Source organism: Epinephelus moara, chromosome 17 (assembly GCF_006386435.1).
Source record: "Epinephelus moara isolate mb chromosome 17, YSFRI_EMoa_1.0, whole genome shotgun sequence".
NCBI lineage: Eukaryota > Metazoa > Chordata > Actinopteri > Perciformes > Serranidae > Epinephelus > Epinephelus moara.
In genome coordinates, this window is record NC_065522.1 from 8433363 (window position 1) to 8448730 (window position 15368).

Consider the following 15368-nt stretch of genomic DNA (forward strand, 5'->3'; position numbering starts at 1 on the left):
CGAGGAGAGGGGCTCATTTGATTGGTGTGATGTGTGTAAAACCCACTCCACACCTTCTCTCCTCCCTCTTTCTGACTTGCGCAGGTAGGAGGGACGGAGGTGGGAAAGAGGAGTAGCTGCGCCAGGGCGCACGGTGTGCCAAACTTGCAAAATCCACCTGGCCACACCCAGTTGGCGAAGCGCAGGTGCGCTGCGCCCCCGCCTCGCCCGGTCTGCGAAACTAGAGCCCTCTGTCTTGTGTCTCTGCTAAAGAAATGTTCACTAAATCTACTGGTGTTTGTTGTCCCCACAGGCTGCCATGTGTTATGTTCATGTGGCTGCGCTGGTTGCAGAATACCTGCACAGGAAAAGTAAGATCCTCTGCACATCTACACACACATGCAAACAATGTTTTTACCTCCATTTATGGCCCACACATACACTGTCATTGAACACCAAGCAGTGTGTGCAGTGTTTTCAAGGTCCTATTGATTGACTCATCAAGAAAAATATTTGCTCATGCCAAACCGTTACCACATATAGAGAGTTAAATTACAGTCTTAACTGTCACTCTGAGAATGTGACCGCATGCAGCTGTACAATGCACCTGATCTTCAACAGCAAACATGCATGCTCTTTATACAGCAGTCTGCTCCTCCAGGAAGATTTGTCAGCACTGGAGATAAAACACATGCCAGCTTGTTTGCTAACTGTTGTTAGAAACAGCATGCAAACACACTGCAGACTCATACTATTACACCAGTGACATCCAGGACAAACAAAGTATCACAATGCTGTTCTTGTTTTTGTCATGGTCATTTTCATGGTGCAACAGTTAGTTGACAGCAAACGCTTATCTCTCAAAAATTTGTTTGGCGCCTAAACCAGCAGCACTTTGTATGCTGTGTGTCTGCTTTTATTATGTCATTTAACATCAGGTTGTCGCAAACTACCAGGCATGAAGGAATATTTTATCTTTCTGACTGTGACGTGTGTCTTTATACACCACTTCCTCCTTCCTCCTATTTTGTCATGACTGACACTGACTGCCATGTGGATTTTCTAGAGTTGTTATTGTATTTAGAGCCAGTTGTTGAGATGCTGCACCAGTGGTGCCCCAAAGTGGAGGCCACATTTATACAATTGCTGGCCCACCTCAGAGCACATAATTGGAGGCTGGCAGATTTCTGTAATTCAGTCATAGCTTTTGGTTTTGGTGTGCCACCCCAAGATTTTCAGTTGCCTTATTTGGAGCGCCAGTGTGCTGCACCTGTTGCAACCTCAGAACTCACATACATGAAATACAGTATTATCTTTTGTACGTGTGTGTGTGTGCCAGGTTTTTTTTTTTTACCTTATCTTTGCTGTTTGTTTGTTAGAGTTGTTCCCCAGCGGCCTTGCAGCTTTTAAGAAGATTACCTTGAATATTGAAGAGGAAGCTGCCATGAGGGAAGACACCGGAATGCAGGACGTCTATTACACTGAGGTGTGGCCAAGATTTATGAAGTGAAAAACATAACTTAGTTAATCCAGATGTCCTGGTTTTACATCAACAACTGGCTTGATTACCATTAAATTCTACGTTTTCATCCTAAATAGGCCTGGGATCTTAACTCAATACTTTTATTTGGTAGTTATCAAAATTTGGCTGTAGCACTGAATATCAAAAACTGTCAAGTACAGAAAGCTGGCCTTGACCTTGACTGTTTTAGATTGTTAAATGAAGGTGACGTCCTGCTTATGTTTAGATGAGATTTAACATTTGAGAACTTTTCATTGTTTCTGTTTCTCAAATAATTGATACTGTAACTTGATTATTGTATCAGCAGTAGTACTAAAATAATTTAAATCCCAAGATAAAATATTAGGGCTTGAATTTTCGATCTGATGACTCTATACTCTAGAAAGAGAACTCTTATTCCCTTTTGACCCCTTTTTAGGAAGTCCTGGTGGAACACCTAGAGGTCTGTGTGGAGGCCCTGTGGAAAGCCGAACGATATGAGCTCATCACGCACATTGCCAAACTCATCATCCCCATCTATGAGAAGCGTCATGAGTACGAGGTACTGTAACAACACCCCTACACTCAAACAGGTATCATTAGTTCGTAACCATGCAGCAAAGTGATTCATCCACGTCCCCATGGGTATGACGGTCCAGTATTCACACCTATGTAAGGACTTGTTTTGTAGAGACAGTTGCGTGTAAAGTTTACCCTGTTAATTTTCCAATCATCAGTTAGCATCTTGGCTTCTTAGACTTGTACACTCACACTCGCACGACTGTTATTGTCTCTTCATCTCATTTTATGCTGGTTGCCAGCAGGTGAAAATGCTAGATTGCCCGAGGGAACATGAAAGCAGCTACTTTACTTACATAATTTACTACCTTTCCCACGAGGAAGAAGCCACATAATTATCTCATGTGAAACTGAGATGTCTCTCAAGATTTCTTGGCTTGTTCCTTCATGCACTGCTTAGTTACTCCACTAAATTAACAATCAGAAAATAAACTTATATCATCTATTTTATTTCTCCAGAAACTAAGCCGACTGTACGACACTCTGCACAGAGCCTACAATAAGATAATGGAGGTGATACAGTCAGGCCGCAGGCTGCTCGGGACATACTTCAGAGTGGCTTTTTACGGACAGGTGAGGTCAACAAGCAGCTCCAAGGTGTCTTTTGTTTTAAGTGCAATTGTAAATAGAAAATGCAATCCTAAGGAAAATGTGTGTGAATGCTGACAGCTGAAATTGCAAAGCATTGCTGATTGGAAGCTGAATTGTAAAATTGGTAGCTGAACTGCATCACCTAAAGAATCTTAGAGCTGAAATACATTGCCAGAAAAGCTTGAAGCTAAACTGTAACGGTGTCATAGGTAGAAGTTGGAATTACTCAAAAGGCTGTCAGAAGAATTGGTTTGGATGCTCAGTGAATATTCACACTAATGACTAGCACACAGTACACCTGAGGCATACAGTGCTATGCTGCACGCAGTAGGGTTGGGCAACTTGGAATTTAGATCGAATAGGTGTGGTGATGACTCATTCTCCTCTCCGTTTATAGGATTGCATGCTAAATATAAGTTATTCTACTGTATCACATGATATCGCAACTATAAAAAGCATTTCAGGAAGTAAAAGTGAACTCTCACCTTTGCCAGAAAGCTTTGAAATGTAGTGAAAAATGATAGCTATCTAGTAGCAAGGAGAATGGAACTTGGTATTTATGAAGTGTGTATATCCATACCCAAGATGTCACACATAAAGTGACAAAAGTGAAGGAGAAGGCTTTTATACAGAATAAAGCAGTTGTAGATTACAGATGGTGGTAAAAATCCCCATTGTTTTTTTTTTTTAGTTCAGTACTGTACCTGATATCCCTGCTATAACTGTATTAAACCTTTGTTTTTTCGTTTTGAATAGCTGAGCATTAACACTGCAGTTTTTTTCAGAAAATTACCAAATAATCATCTGCTTGATGTTGTGCTAAAAACTATCTTGGTCCTTTAGACTTGCTGAGAGCATATCCAAGACCTAATTTCTCCCAAAATACCATACACATTACATTATATTCACTGATTAGAAAAAGCTTCTCATCTGACAGTTCTAGTTACCTCTGGTGTTGTTTGTGAGTGGGAAGCCTGTGAGAGATCATTTTTCTTGTTGCTGTGGTGGTGACTCCTATAAGTTGGTCGGGGCACAAGTCTGTACAAGTGGAGCTGGGTTAGTGGGGGATCGCATGAACCTCCCATGTATTGCACCAAGTCACATGTTGTGTCTATATGACTAACAGTTTTTGAAATCAGTCTAGTATTGAGCAAGGCTGCTGGGAAACATGCTGCAGTGTATTTGCGTAAATATGCACCGTCAGTTTGCATACACTAGAAATGCTTGTTTTTGCCACTGACAGGCTCAGACTGTTATTCTAGGTGTCTGACAAGATTATAGAAAGGATCCTAACAGAGATAGACCTTTTTGTTAAAGGGTAAGAACCGTCTGAGTAAGACTGTCTGACCAAAGACTTCTGTCTGTCATGAGTGTGACAGACACTGAGGGACAGGTTTGAGGGACAGGGCTTTTCTCTATCGCTACCCCAAAACTCTGGTATTCTCTTCCTCCCACCATCCGATTGAAACCCACAAAAATCATCTTGGTTTGCCTTTAACTGTTCCAACAATCACTAGCTCTGGTTTAAATAAACCCTTAATTCAACCAGTAAGATGTGAAAATGCTGGCTCTATACACAGTAAAATTAATACTGATTTTAAGATTTTGGGGATTTTGGGGCTGTTTTGGTTAAACATGAAGGATCTTACTCTTTAACAAAAAGGTCAACCTCTGTAGGGATCCTTTCAGCAATGTTAGACACTAAAAATAGCAGTCCAAACCTGTCAGTGGCAACACTGACGGTGCGAACATGCTCTGTTGGCTATATTTCAACCTGTTAAGCCAAAAGTAGAGTCGCATGAAAAGGAGTGTAGTGTGTAAGGAATTCAGCTTTCCACTTTAAGAGAAAGTAGAAAAACAATTTAAAGACAGTGTATTATTGGTGTGTGGGGCTTCTTTTAACGTGGTCCTACAGTTAGAAGTACAAATGGGCATTGTGTGGCTCTGTTTTGTTTTGGCAGACTGAGGCAGAAATTCCAGTAATGTTGGTGCAACTGTACAAATACAAAGAAGGATGTTCAGTATTATTTAAATGAATAAACAGCAAATGTAATGTGATACAATCTGCACCAGCTGTGTATTGGATCTCACAGTAAATGCCTAGCCATCGTGACGCAGAAAGAATGGCTGCCCCAACATGCCTCAATTCATTTGTGTTCATCAAGATTCTTTGCAGTGTTGGACACGTTTGTGAAAACTTTAACTACACAAATAAAATGTAACCAAGCGCAACATAACTATTCTCACTGTGCAAAGGTTACATTTACAGTGTTGTGATAACATGGCAACAAGCAGGCCGACCACTGTGGATGTAATCAATTAAAGCAACCAGCTGCAGTGATGTTAGAAGGAAGCAGACATACTCAGGACATGCTTAGTCAGCAAATGGCAGTTAAGCAAGATGTGGTGCATGTTGTGCATCTTACTTGTGCAGATGACAAAAACAACAGAAAAGAAGCCACATCAAGCCATCATTATGATGGTGTTGGCACTTAGAGTTAAGTTTTATTGAGAAACACAGAGGAAAACAACATTTTAAGACTCAGTACTTATCCAAACTTGTTGTTTTGCACATTACTCCTAGCACACTTCAGACAGACTGTCTCTCCTTTTATTTATTTAATGAACATGTGTATTTTCTTCAGGGCTTCTTTGAGGAAGAGGACGGGAAGGAATATATTTACAAAGAGCCCAAACTCACTGGCCTCTCCGAAATCTCTCAGCGGCTGCTGATGCTCTACGGGGAAAAGTTTGGGGCAGAAAACGTCAAAATAATTCAGGACTCAAACAAGGTGAAGTACATAAATGGTGGAATAAAAAGGTTGGAGATGTTTGGAAGAAATAGTCGTAATGTGTGGTTTCTGACTTGGAATGGCAGTCAGAAATTAAAATAAGTCCTTTGGCACTGGAGCCCTGCTCTTGTGTTTCTTTAGAAAATATAATTTAAGTCACTAAAAGGTCCCATTTGACAAGTTGAAAACTGATTTCTTTGCTTTTATTGCGAGTCAGTGGAGGTTGATGAGGCGGGACATGTAGTAGCAGCCAAGTGTTAGAAGAAGAGGAAAGTTTAAAAAAAAAAAAAAAAAGTTAAGGTTGGTTTTGGATGATGCTGACAGTATTCCTCAGCAATCTTTCAACAAGACAAAGCTCATCCAGTGCAGCCCTCAATTATTTCACTTGGCTCTCTTACAGGTAGTACTTAGCAATTATACTTTATTAAAGCTTATTGCTTTCGCACAGGTAAACCCGAAAGACCTGGATGCCAAGTTCGCCTACATCCAGGTGACGTTCGTCAAGCCGTACTTTGAGGAGAAGGAGGCGCCGGAGAAGAAGACTGACTTTGAGAAGTGCCACAACATCAACCGCTTTGTGTTCGAGACACCCTACACGCTGTCAGGCAAAAAACACGGCGGGGTGGAGGAGCAGTGCAAGAGGAGGAGTGTGCTCACAAGTACTTGAAACACACTCATTCACAAAAAAAATCACCATGCGTAACATGAAAAAGGCACACAGTATCTTATATGATAAACTACACTACATTAAAGGGATTTTGAATTGGGGTTATATGGCCCAGTTTGGAGAGGCAGGCTGGAGTCTGACATGGATGTTATGTAATGTACTGCTGTGGACGGGAGCAGCAACAAATCATATTTGCCTACCCATTGTTTGCTTTGATCACTAAATGGCAGTATTAAAACAGCTGGTTACTGTAGCAGGGGTCAGCTGGATATTAGGATCCCTCCAGCCACACCGTATTAAGTATCTTTAGCTTCTGTTATTGTGGGATTAGCACCCTCAAGCCATGTTATGCTTTCTCATCAACCCAGTACATGTAGTTCTAATTATGAACATACAATTGTTAGAATACACAGCCGAACTGTACACACTAAAGAGCAGAAAAAAACAACAGATGCTTTGGGTCATTCTGCTGCTTGTTTTATGTGACATCAAAACAAATATAGTGTTGCTACAGTAAGCTGCAAAAACACTTACACTGTGTGTTTTTGTCGTCACATCTCATTTGTTGCACGCAACTGGGACGCCTATAGATGGCCTTTCAGAGAAGTACACGTTGTTTATTTTTCCTGGCAGTTTGTTATTTTTGCATAAATGAGCCAACCAGCGTTTCCTGCTGTCTTATCTCCAGCTGCCAACGCCTTTCCCTATGTGAAGAAGCGCGTAGAGGTGGTGGGGGAGAAGCAGGTGGAGCTAAAGCCGGTAGACGTGGCCATAGATGAGATGAAGGCGCGAACAGCAGAGCTGACCAAACTCTGCTCCAGCCAGGAGGTGGACATGATCCAGCTGCAGCTCAAACTGCAGGGCTGTGTCTCTGTGCAGGTAAAGGTTTCAGTCACTGAGAGACACAGCTCAGTGACAAATAAAAACTGCTGCATGGCAGATCAGTCACTTTTTTCCTGTTTATTTATGTTTGTCAAATTTGACAAGACATTAAATTTGTGTGAAGAAGAAACATGAGCTACTGTTGTTGTGTAAAACTGGACCCTAGAATCAAAATTACGTATTCGTGGTATTCATTGTTTTGATGTCAGTTGCAGAGTGTTGGAGATCTCGGCCGTAGAGATGTTTGCCTTCTCTCTGGTATAACGGAACTAGATGGCACTCAAAAAAATACCAATGTAAAACTCAATCACAGTGTCTCTTTCCAGAAATCATGACCCAGTTACTCAAGATAATCCACAGACCTTGTTATGAGCATTTTCATGTGGGATCTGTTGTCTTTCTTACAAGCTACATCCACCAAATGTATCACCACTGAGAAGGAAGTGTGCAGCTACTCATAGATGAGAGTAGGCCTGTCACCATAAATACTTTTGTTGGATGATGTACTGTCCCAGAAATAAATGATATTATTGTCATTTTGAGACCATTTTATGCCACTGATATAATAATAATATAAACACATTTAAGGAAACATGCATGTTTCTTGCTGCTAGTTCACCTAGCACCACTGAGCTAGCTAAGAATACAATAATGTTTACATCTCGCACTGCCACAAGCACGAACCTCTCATCTAGGCCTGTCTTGATAATTACATTATTGACTTAGCTATTGATATATGTCCATTACCTTGATATTGCCTGTTGTGTTTGCATGCACGTTTGTTCACATGAGAATGTCACCAACATTTTAGCCACCCCTGCCTACTTTCGCAACAATAAACACCACCTAAAAGATGAATCAGTGTAGCTTAGCAGTAGCCTGCAGCTGCACTTTTTAAGTGGAAGAGGCACAGTTCTGATAGTTGTTAGCTTGCCAACCTCTAGCAGAGTACCAAAAAATACATGGTTTGTAGTTGATCCTTTCAGCAATTTCTTCCTCCACTCTGTAAAACACCAGCAAACCACCCAGCTCCCAAGCCGTCTATCCACGGGAGCTGACTGCAGCAAAGCAACTGGATTATGGGGGTAACTGTGGTGTTCCTTGAGCTTTGCTAAGTTGTTTCCTAGTAGCAAGAGGCATCAATTGGTTTTGTTTTTCGTTGGCCACATTAAAATATGGTAAATATGTTTTTCATATCCCAATTGTAATGTCTAAATATTCTTGTGAATTTAAAGTTCATGCTCTTTAAAATGGTGTTTTGCATGATTATTCTTTTATACCATCATTATATCAGTGGCATAATATGGTCTCAAAATTACAATAATATCATTTACCACAGTTTTAGTGCCATGTGAGAGCACGAATGGTACATACTGATCTCTATCTGTGCACTGATCAGAGAAAAAGAATGCTTAACACGTCTGGGTTTGTTTTGTTGCAGGTGAATGCAGGTCCCATGGCGTACGCCAGAGCATTCTTGGATGACAGTAAATCCAACCAGTCTGGCAACAAGAAAGTCAAAGAACTGAAGGACATTTTTAGGTACCCTTTTTCCTGATTAAATGGCTGAGCTCCTCCGTCTTCCTCATTTCTAAATGACAATTTTATCACTTTTTATCTATTTTCTGAAGCAGTTTTTATGTGATTATATAAATACCATCTAAGTCTGCAATTAAGTTTGTCATTTTATTTTTGATAATTGCAGGCGTTTTGTCCAGGCTTGCAGTATAGCTCTGGACATAAACGAGCGTCTGATCAAAGAGGACCAGTTTGAGTACCATGAGGGACTGAAGGCCAACTTTAAGGAAATGGTAAAGGAGCTATCTGACATCATCCACGAGCAGGTAATCTTACTAAAATATTCTGTTGGGAGTGAAATCTTTTTTTGCTGGGACCACGCCTCATACCTAATCACACCTAGACACACACCCTTTCGCTCTCACGTTCAGGATTACAAAATAACATTTAGAAAATTCAACAGCAACATAAATGTTGAACCTGCAGCTCCGAACTGCATGCTGCTCTTTCAGCCCTCTAGGCTTTCCTGTCTTTGTTGTAGCAGTAGCATAGCTACAGGAGCGATATGACATCACCAGCGCCTTTCTGAAAGGGTCAGAGATCGTCAACCACTATAAAAAGGCTTTTTTTTTTTTCAGTGCTAAGGGCATCACAAACAAAACTCTTTCAACCTTTCTTGTGCTGGATTTAGAGGCCATGGAGACATCAGATATCTCACAATCTGGACAAAAAAAATTAAAACCAAAAGTATATGTGTTGTTAAAATATGTGTTGTTGTTGTCTTTTGTTGTTTTTTTTTTAGTAAAGGGTGGAGCGATCCCAACTAGCATAGCCAAAACCAATTAATGTTGCACTTGTAGCCAGTCATGCTCCATATAAAGGCATGCTAATGAGATTATCATCCACTGTGAGTCACGTGTGGTATCTGTTAAGTACAAACAATGGAAACTGAGCCAAATCAAGCTACCCAAACATACAAATAATAGTTTGTTTTGGAATTCTGGTGTCCACTGCTATGTTTACTCTACAGACAACTACACAGAGAAAGCTGTTTTGTAATAATTCTTAATGAGTGACTATTATTTACTTGTAGCCATAATTTCCTTGAGCAGCAGCAAGGTTAAAGTTCTTTACGCTGTGTTTTATTTTTGTGCATAGTTTACAATGGAGCCATATAAAGCAACAAGCTGTAAACCTTAGTGATCCATTTTTATGTGGGCATCATTACTGGCACAGACAGTCATCACCACCCCATAAACCCTGCTGGTTACGTTTCAGAAATATAAGCCTGGTTTCATAAAGACGCTGGGCTAATGTTTCTAGAAGTTTTCAACACCCCACAGCAGCCACCATAATGTATTTGTGGCTGTCAAAAATAGAAGAACTCACTTATACGTCTTCATTAATGTTTAACATTAATCGTCATCAGACTTGGAGTGAGTCATAATGAGTTGCAACAGGAAGCTTTAATTTAATGTCCAGGAATAATTTGAAACTAAATTTCCTTTTGAACATTTCCTGGAACAATCATTCTAAATGTCACCCACTCATCTGCCCTGTTCCTAAAATCTTTGACAGTAGGTGACTCACACTACCCTACAGTAGTGTGTGAAGGGCTGCCAGCTCAGAATCTGGGGAGCTTGTCTGTATGTGCTGTGATATCATGTTGCAATCATTTTTTAAGGAGACACCTCATGTGCCTGCTGACATTTGATATTATTTTAGCTTCTCTGATTAACCAAACTAACTGGTCTGCCCTTTTCTCTCCATTGTGCTGGCCTTAGCTTTAAGGAAAAACAGGTAATGTGATCATGAAGTGTGTTTAAAGCTGCGCTTGTCTTTTTGTCCTTTTGATAGTCATTAACTCTGAATTTGCACCTCTTTAGTTAATTCCCTCCAGACATTTTATGGTTGAATGCATAGGTTATCTATATACAGTCATCGGTGAAACAGCAATCAAAATGGAGATATTATAGAAATGGAGTGAGTGAGAATGAATGAGAAAGAATCATGCAGCAATATAATGGAAAATCAAGTGCATTAAAATGAAAAGATTTCAACACGGCATTCCGTAGATGAAAGGGTTTTTGGCAGATGTGGTAAACATTTGGCAGCTGTTAAATCCGCCTTTGACAAACTTGTCGAATCACTCTGAGACAAGAAAAGGTCTTTACTTTGTAGATGCGGGAGAACGCTGGCACCAGAGAAAACAACACACATGACATGCCATCGATTTAATGATATTTACATGCACAGTCATGTCCTAGTAAGGTTCAGAATATTTGCATGACCACACATGCAAAAACTACATCCTGGTAATAGACCTGCTGCTACCTCAGTTATTCCTAAACAAACCGGGATGTTTGTGCCATCAGTCACGTCATGCAGTGTGGTTGTAAACTAGAAGAAGCATTCGGTCCTCAAGAAATGAAAGAAGTATATGTTTTGAACGGATTGGATGAAGAATAATCTGTTTAAATCAGCAGCAGATTCAGTGCAGGATGTTGCTGTCGGTCGGTGTTATACTGAAGTGGGCTTATTAACTGTTGACTACGGTGATTCAGAAATGACAAAACACTAGGATGGTGAAATAGCAGAAAAAAGCTAGAATGACAGCTGAAAATGAAACAGTTGAATCTCTCATCTGTAACTGCTTCCTCTAAAGGGTGTGGGGCTCCCAGCTGACACTGGGCAAGAAACAGGGCATGCCAGCAACAGTGCTAACCATTGCATCACCGTGCTGTCCCCCAGTTGAATTATATGTTCAGGAATGTTGCATTTCAGATATCCCTTCAAGTAAATGCATGTACTGTTGACAAGCACAGTGAGGATTTCTAGCCTAATCTTTCCTTCTTCCAAGTCTAAACGGAAACTTCAGCAACATTTAGCCTAGCCGTATGAAGAAAAGCTATATTGAAGATGAATGCATTTCAGCTTGTGGCCTTTATCAGAAGAAGAATGACTTTCTAACTTCTCACTAGGGCTGCACCGAGTGTCATTTTTTATTTATTTTTTTAATATGAGGCTTCTCTTAAGGTTTTTGAATGAAGCTTTGAATGTCCATCAAACAAAATTCTCAGTTTTCATAAAGAGAATCAACTTTCTTTCTTTCTTTAACGCATAAATATAATTGATGGTGCTGCTAGACTGGTGCTGGACTGCCTGCTAATATAGCTGTGTGCCTCCCTTTCTGTGCAGCAAGCAGGAGGACAAACAGTTTTGATAGCAGTGAAAGTTTTGACTTTTAAATGCAAACAGATATGGATTGAAGCAGAATATTTCATTGGATAAAAAGTTATTGGAAAAGTTTGGATCACACGCGTTGAAAACAATCCTAATTCTAAATCTACAGACAGTATGATACTAAAAATATTAGTGTCGTCTAATCTTTATCTGTAACTGTGCAGAGATACCAGGTTTAAACAGAATGAGTAGACATGAAAAAAAGGTGTGCAGGATTCAGTTGTTGATTTAGAATTCAAATGTCAATGAATGAAGCCTCGAACTATTCACTACAGCCCTACTTACAAACATGTTTTTATCATGTTAATAAAAACTCATGATTCATAAAAGTGGCCTTTGATGTGAGTTAAGCATGATGCCAGATAGCTGAGCAAACATTTCTGACATTTGCTTTCCAACTGAATGACTGAGTTGTGCTCCAGAGGACAGTGTGTCACTAAATCATCCTCAGTATGGTGTCGCATGTCAAGCAAGGTGTTTGCAGTCACGCCTGCAGTTGCTGGCATCAGCCAGATCAAGTCGTCCCCTCTGGGTATTCTAAGTGTGGCCTGCATGGCATCATTAAGTGTCCTGGCCCAGATGAGTTAAAGTTATCATTTCTTACAGAAGTGCAACAAAATGAATCCAATAAAATAATATATACAAATGTGATCCAGCCTGTATCACCCTTTAGGTCTTGATATTTACTGCTCTCTTCTATTCTTCTGCATGTGCATTTTTGCCTCCTGCTGCAGCAGCAGCTGTTTGGTGTTTAGTAAGTGGTTATATAAACACAATGAGCCACATTTGGAGTCAGACTTCTGAATCTAAGACATCCGAGAAACACTGAGGAGTTCTTAAAAAAAATAGCATGTGTTACATGGGCAGCACAAGTTTAAATACAGCAACAAAGAATCATTTGTGAATGCTTTATGTTCATCACAGTCTCACAGAAATACATGACACAGTCTCCTAACAACGCATTACATGGTGGTGGGCATGAAATGTTTAAATTACATGCTGGTAACACAAAAACAATGCCAATGAAGTCTGTTACCAACTGACACAGTTTCAAATACATCATCAACATGAAACAGTCTCATTTGGGTTAGGTTTAAGGAAAGAAAGAACTTTGTTAGGTTTAAAGAACAAAAAAATACTTTGTTAAAGGAAAAGTGTGTGGGGCTTCTAACTATGGTGGTCAACACTTAAATGCGAATGGCCCTTTCTAGAGCTAGTGTTTGGTTTGTCCATTCTGGACTACTATAGAAACATGGCGGAGCAACATGGTGATAACTGCGTTTCACACAGGACACTAACAACAGTCTCTTAAAAGTCCATGTTTATTTGACATTTCCACCGCCCACCCGCCTACACGTCCTCTCTGCGCAGACTTCTCTTGATACTTAATTTGTGTGTCCACCATGACAAGAGATCCTCACTGACTTTGCACTGGCATTGTTTTTGATTGATTGATTTGATGATGTTTTAATAGCTTTGTTTTATGTATTTCTTTTGTACAAACACATTTTCCACTTCACTCTCACTCATTGTACATTCTGCTTCTGTATGTTGAACCACATCTTATAGTATGTCACATCCTACCAACCCGTGCCGCCGTGTGTCTGGGCTGCTGATGTAAGTTTCCTATGAGTGTGTATGTGAACTCTGTGTTTTGCTTTCACCCCAGATCTACCAGGAAGATATGATGCGCTCGCTGATACAAAACTCCCTCCACGTGTTTCGTGCCATCAGCGGGACGTCCAGCAACCTGGGCTGACCTCTCCCTCCTCCACCACCACCTGCCCTTACATATATCCTCCAACTTCGCCCTCATGGACTTGAACTGATAATAACAGGGCGGCTCTTAGTTTCATGTCTGCCCAGCTGCGCATCTCAAAACACCCCTTGCTGAAGCTGCCATTTGGCTATCTTTGGGCAAGAATGAGATCACAGTGGGCTGGTGGATGTAATATTAAAACCACAGCAGCAGTATTTCAGAGAATGTATCACAGCAACACCGACTAAATGTCAGCATGTCAGGTTTAGGTGTTATGCTGAGTCTTGCTAGGTTGCACTTTTTTCTGCCTTTGCAATGAACTGCAGGATTGACTGTTGTCTCTTTTGATGGAGATACTGTACTTAAGCAATTATTTTCCCGTCCTCTCTCTGCAACGTCGCCCTTCAGATCTATGCAGGACACCACACTCCTTTCAGAGTTCATTTATACTACTTGAGTTGATTCTTAGAAGACAATAGCAGTGTTTTGTTTGGCCTGACTGTCATGTTGGACCAGCAGGGTGAGCAATATATCCCAACTCAACCGGTTCTGTTGGATAAGGTACCCAAAGTAAAAGCAGTGAGATTCAAGATGAGCCAAGTGTTTATAGGCTAGCAGTGCGTTCCAGCAAAGTTACCAGTTTGTGATTAAGAGATAACCAGCAGTCTCAAGAGCAGCAGCTGATAGTGAGTGTCAGGCCAAAGTAACTGCTCTGTTTGTGTCTTGACAAATGCCTTCTCAATGTGTTCCAAAGTAAAAGCAAAGACAGACCTCAGGGCTCTATTAAAAGCTGTGTGATTAAGCTGCTCTTAGAAAGGCTTTGCCTAGTGTAAAAGTAGCTCAGTTGTATTGTAAATTAAAAAATCATTTGGTGATCATCTTCTAGATTGTATCAGAGGTAATCAATAATGTTATACCAGAAAAGATTATGATAGCAAATTCTATCAGAGCTGTTGAACAATCATTGAATCAGTATTCTCTGTGGGCTCATTTTATGGCCTGTGGACATTTGTAGTCAGAAACAGGACACACTGATCACAGCTGTGTGATTATATTTCCTTCAGTACAGTATGAAGAGAGTTCCTCACATCTGGGTTAAGATCCAGTGCCTTGTGCTTTGCCTTCTGAACAGACTCCCTTATCTCAAGTAATAAGACCTTCATCACATGCTGGTTATTTACAGTATTTCACAAGTGCTACACTGTAATTAGCAGATAGATGAATAATATTTAAGCAACTGTACATAATTTGTTGCCATGCTGTAAAGTGAATTCTGTATGTTTGTATGTACTGTATGTATGTATTTATATATGTAACATTTTGGACTCTTGTTCAGTCCAAATCTGTCCTAGCAGAGAGATTTTTTTTTCATTTTTATTGCATTGTGTACTGAAGTGCAGCTGCTTGTCAAACTTACTTTGTAAAGCCATTTTCCAATAAAACGTGGAAAAACTATCAAGACTGATGGTTCTTGCTTGATTTTGGTGCAGTGCCGGACCAAGCACATTCAGCACCTGAGGGAAGCTCCTCTTGCCCCCCACCCCCAAACACCTGCCAAAAAAGATAATTATTGACAAGAAATCAACACAAATAAACAACCTAGCTAACAAGCAATAATAAACAATGGACAAGAGGATACAGTTTTCTTTTGAATGTTATTTATTTTTCTGGGTGCGGCCTATGTCACTTATATGAAGATGTGCCACTGCCTTGGAGACAGCAGATGACGTAACAATTTCACAGTTTCCATTCCATTTTGACCATGCTTGTCTTTAATCTGTCCCTTGTTGGCTTAGATTAAAATATAGCAGTATTGTCAGCTAAAAAATAATTCTGTGAACTTTACTCCTGGCCAAG

At 40.3% G+C, this 15368-nt stretch overlaps 1 protein-coding gene across 2 annotated transcripts in view; it reads left to right on the forward strand.

Moving 5' to 3' along the window:
- Positions 1–14960, forward strand: part of dock11 (dedicator of cytokinesis 11) — a 97855-nt gene extending 82895 nt beyond the window's left edge. For both annotated transcript variants that reach the window (XM_050067065.1, XM_050067066.1), the window contains 10 exons: positions 293–350; positions 1359–1465; positions 1920–2042; positions 2519–2632; positions 5296–5442; positions 5891–6101; positions 6798–6988; positions 8433–8533; positions 8697–8835; positions 13422–14960. In XM_050067065.1, the coding sequence (XP_049923022.1) occupies positions 293–350; positions 1359–1465; positions 1920–2042; positions 2519–2632; positions 5296–5442; positions 5891–6101; positions 6798–6988; positions 8433–8533; positions 8697–8835; positions 13422–13511 (1281 nt within the window). In that variant the 3' untranslated portion in view covers positions 13512–14960. The remainder of the gene's footprint in view (positions 1–292; positions 351–1358; positions 1466–1919; positions 2043–2518; positions 2633–5295; positions 5443–5890; positions 6102–6797; positions 6989–8432; positions 8534–8696; positions 8836–13421) is intronic.
- The last annotated feature ends 408 nt before the right edge of the window (positions 14961–15368 follow it).